Source organism: Alligator sinensis, unplaced genomic scaffold (genome assembly GCF_000455745.1).
Source record: "Alligator sinensis unplaced genomic scaffold, ASM45574v1 scaffold404_1, whole genome shotgun sequence".
Taxonomy (NCBI): Eukaryota; Metazoa; Chordata; order Crocodylia; family Alligatoridae; genus Alligator; species Alligator sinensis.
Window position 1 is genome coordinate 4,928,166 of NW_005841839.1, and position 4,239 is coordinate 4,932,404.

At 45.6% G+C, this 4,239-nt stretch overlaps 1 protein-coding gene across 3 annotated transcripts in view; it reads left to right on the top strand.

Moving 5' to 3' along the window:
• Window positions 1–4,239, top strand: part of IFT140 (intraflagellar transport 140) — a 182,998-nt gene that overhangs the window by 95,171 nt on the left and 83,588 nt on the right. For all 3 annotated transcript variants that reach the window (XM_025204179.1, XM_014520225.2, XM_014520228.2), the window contains one exon: window positions 278–409. In XM_025204179.1, the coding sequence (XP_025059964.1) occupies window positions 278–409 (132 nt within the window). The remainder of the gene's footprint in view (window positions 1–277; window positions 410–4,239) is intronic.

A 4,239-nucleotide genomic window follows, 5' to 3' on the forward strand; every position in this document is an offset into this window, starting at 1 on the left:
TTCCAAGGGCTTCCCTCTTCAGGGATGGGGAGGTTGGTTCCTGAAAGGCAGAGGTGACTGGCCCTTAGCAGGAATATAATCTGAAGAACTGAATGACTTGTTGGCTGTTTACTGTGGGGAGGAAGCCTGTAACTCTGCCCTACCAGCAGGTGCGTATGGATGTTATTTTATTTCTAAGTGATGATTCTGCCAAGTGAAAATGGAAAATAAAAACTAAACTAAAAAAGATACTTCACCATAAAAGCAAAACAAAACAATGCTTTATTTCCCTTTCCAGCCGGATGTTTTGATTATATCATTCTTCAGTACTGAAGAGCATGGCCTTTTGCTGCAGGATAGCTTTCCGTTGCCTGTAGCCTACCAGTCTCTTCTGGGCATGGAAGTACCACACTATTACTTTGCAAAAAAGGTAAGAAATCACAGATAAACAGGGCATCTTGTGTGGTAACTTCCCCTCCCATATACTGGGAACTTTTACTACACTAAAGGTCACACAGAGCTTGGAGTAAGCAGGTGCAGCTCCAGTGCTGGTCTCTGGATCCTATTTACCAGTGACATAACAGCAATAATAATATGAGTGCATTTGAAAATGTAATAAAATTTGTACGGATCTGGCATTTGGTGGGAGCATAAAATTAAATGTACAAGCAGATGTAATGAAGTGGGTACAAAGAAAAGTAACCAAAAAAAGAATGTAAAATAATCTTTGGTTTCTCTTTAATTTATGCCTCCCCAATCTCTAATACTTTTGAGAGGTGAGAGTGGGGTACAAGTGTCCTATTTAATTCTGGCATAGGAGGGAACCATTTCTGTTGTCTTCAATAGGAACTAAAACCCAATTACATGAGGAGTAAAATAATCCCCCATGGAATAACAAATGGCACGTTCACGGGTTAAAGGCAAGGTAGATTTGCGATTTGTAGACTAACTAAGTGACAGATGTATAGCATAAGCTCTCCTGAGCCGTAGTTCACTTCATCAGATGCTGTCTGATTGCCTTATTAATGCAAGTTACAGGCAAGCATCCTATTACCTTTGGAAAGATTAGATATGGTTAATAACTTCTCTCTTAAAAAAAGGATTAAACAAAAAGCCTGCACTTAGACTTTTCAATGTTTGCAGTGTTTAGATTCACATCTGACTTTTGTAAGATTGCCCAGCTTTAGTAAATAGATGCTGACAACCTTCCCAAGCAAAATTGGCTTTTGTCTGGATTACATCCTTTTTTTTTCTTTCCATAATTTGCATGGTCAAAAAGAGAGCTGCTGCATTCCACTGAGCTTTCTATCATAATTTCCCCCTTGTGGTTATTTTTCTTCATGTTTCATGTTACTTAGATATTATCTCTTTTTTTCTATTTTTCCTTCTTTATTGGTTTTTGCTGACATTAGTTGTTCTTTCGGAGAGGATGTGTCTATAAGCCTGTTGTAAGTATGTATAACCATTCTCTTCCATGTGTCTTCTTTCATTTGCTACTTCCCCGTCAGTTTCCTTTTGCCAGTAGGTGCCTTGTCTTTTATCAGTTAGTTTATTGACTTATTCACATAGTAAACTTAGTGCAGCCATGTGAACAAAAGCTATTTTCACTAAAGTCCAATTAACCCAACAAAATTGTCTTGATTGGACTGAACTTCTGCCCATAATTTCTCTTCTTCACTATAATGTATTTCCTCTCCTGGATCTAGAGCCTGGGTTGGACCTGCTGTCACCACCACCACCAAATTGTATCTAAAACTCATTTGCCCTTTTGGTTTCTGTCTTTCTGTTTCTTAGTTTAGTTAATATTTTAGATCTTTTAGTAATATGCAGATTTACATGTACTGTAACTTAATTTTTAGATTAACTCCCCTACATCTTAATATCTTTTCTCACACACCACATCCCTACAGATATGATGCAAACCTTGTTTTTGGGAAGGTAGAATGTAGAAAAAAAGATTTCTCCAGAGTCATTGGCCCACTGTGTGATGCAGGACAAGTTCTCCTGGAAACCCTGAGTGTCCATGAAGTGTGGCATCTCAGTAGACAGATTGGGTGAAACAGGAGGAACCTCCTGGTATGGCAGGACAGCAACAAGGCTAGGCCCCAGATCCTTGCAAGTGCAGCAGTAAGACTTTTACTTCTTTAGTGTAAGTAGTTCTTTATATACCTTATTTGCTTGAATTCAAGACAAGGTTTTTCCCTCCATTCAACATGGAGAAAAAAGCCCCTCATCTTGGATTGGAGAAGAAGGGGGAAGAGGGGTGGCAGGTGGCTGCCACTGCTCCAGTGCCAGGCAGAGCCATGCTGCCTCTGCCCTCACCACACTAACCCACTAACCCCACTGCCTGCCCCCCCACACCTCTACTTCACACTGCTATTGACCCTGCTTTCACCTCCCTCCTCCCACTCTGGCCCCATAGCTGCCATTTACCCAGTCATGGCTTTGGCTTCAGCCCCACTTTAGCCTTGGGCGTGGGAAACATGCTGGCTGTGGCCTCTTTTGGTCAGGAATTAGCAGTTGTGGTAGTGGCAGCTGGCCCTAGCCCCCAGATTGGAGCCAGACCCAGGACCAGAGCTTCTCCTTGCTGCATCTGTCCCCTACCACCTCTGGCCTCCCTCACTACCTGCTTCCCTGCCCCGATTCTCCTTCCCCCACCACTGCCACTTACCTGGAGTTGTGCCTCTGGATCTGGCCCTACTCCAGCCCAGAGCATGGAACACATGCTGACTCCAGCACCTGCCTGGCCAGGAAACAGTAATGGTGACAGCAGGTCCAACCCTGGCTCTGGATCCAGTCCAGGAGTTGGCACTGGAGCTGCTATTGCCACCACTGCTTCTTGGCTGAGCAGGGGGCCAGAGCTAGCATGTGATCTGGGCCAGAGCCATGAATTAGGGTGGAGGCAGCATGGGAAGGCCAGCAAGGGGGGAACCAAGCAGCAAGAGGAGGGCAGACACTGGAGGGTGCAGGTGTAGCAGGGTGCTGGCACCGCCAAGGCCTATCACGGGGGGGGGCAGGAGGGCCATTTGGCCCAGGCCTCTCATTCATGGAGGGCCTCAAATTTAGACTTTTGACGTTATCTCCAAATGAGGTTATACATACAGACACAGAGATACACTGACAGGATTGAAAGAAGAAGAAAAAAGCTAGAAAAGCACTTGTTAAATAAAAAAGGAACATTTATTACAAATTATTGCATTGTATTTTAAGCCTCAAAAAATGGAAGTGGCCCAGGCCTCTCTCGACCTCTGAGAGGGCCTGGGCACTGCAGAGGAGGGGACAGGTAGTAGGGGGAGCAAGAAAGGGGGAGAAGGTGCCAGGAGGTACAGTACAGTCACGTCATACGCGCATTTAACTTGCGCGAATTCAACTTCACGCGGGGTGGGAGTGGGGGCAGGGCTTCAGTTTGCTTCAGTTTGCGGCAGCGGCAGGAGGTTTTGGCAGCGTGGTGGTGGCCGGGGGGCACGCACCCCCCCCACGCTGCACCGCTGCCACCGGCCGCACAGCTCCAAGCACAGCTCCACGGTGGTGGCAGGAGGTTTTGGAGGCAGAGGCAGTCGCTGCTAGTCAAATCACTGGCAATTTGACTATGCGTGATTTTCGTCTTATGCACTGATCTCGGAACCTAACCCCTGTGTAAGATGTGACATGCCTGTACAGGCATTGTAGGGGAAAGTGGCAAGGGGGGCAGGTGCCAGGGGGTGCAGGCCTGGTGGGGACAGACAATAGGGGGGCAAGGGGTAAAGGGGACAGGGTGCAAGGTATGGGGTAGGCTGCTTAACTCCTCTGTCACTTGCCCTCCCATTGCCTGCCCCGTTGCTGCTGCTTTCCCTGTTACAGCAGTAGGGGACAAATTTAAGAAGACCCTCCAATAATTAGATTCCATACATGGAAAATTATAACAAATTTATAAATTTTCCATGTGTAGAATCTAATTATTAGTGGTCATCTTAAATTCAAGTAATCTTGGAATTGGTAAGTACAATAATTTCCTGTAAATAATAAAGTGTTTCCACACCACAAACATCTTCAAGGTACTACAGACTAGGGCTGTGCGAAGCTTTGGGTGCTGATTCGATTTGGAGGAGATTCAGCCGGATTCAGTGGCCGAATCTCTGAATCCGAATTGAATCAGGAGACCAATTAAAAGTCTGAATTGATTCAAAGCTCTCCGAATAGATTTGGAGAGTTTTGGTGATTCAGGCAGTCCCTGCTGGCTGCAGCAGGGAGCTGGACCCGGATTTCATGCTGGTAAATATG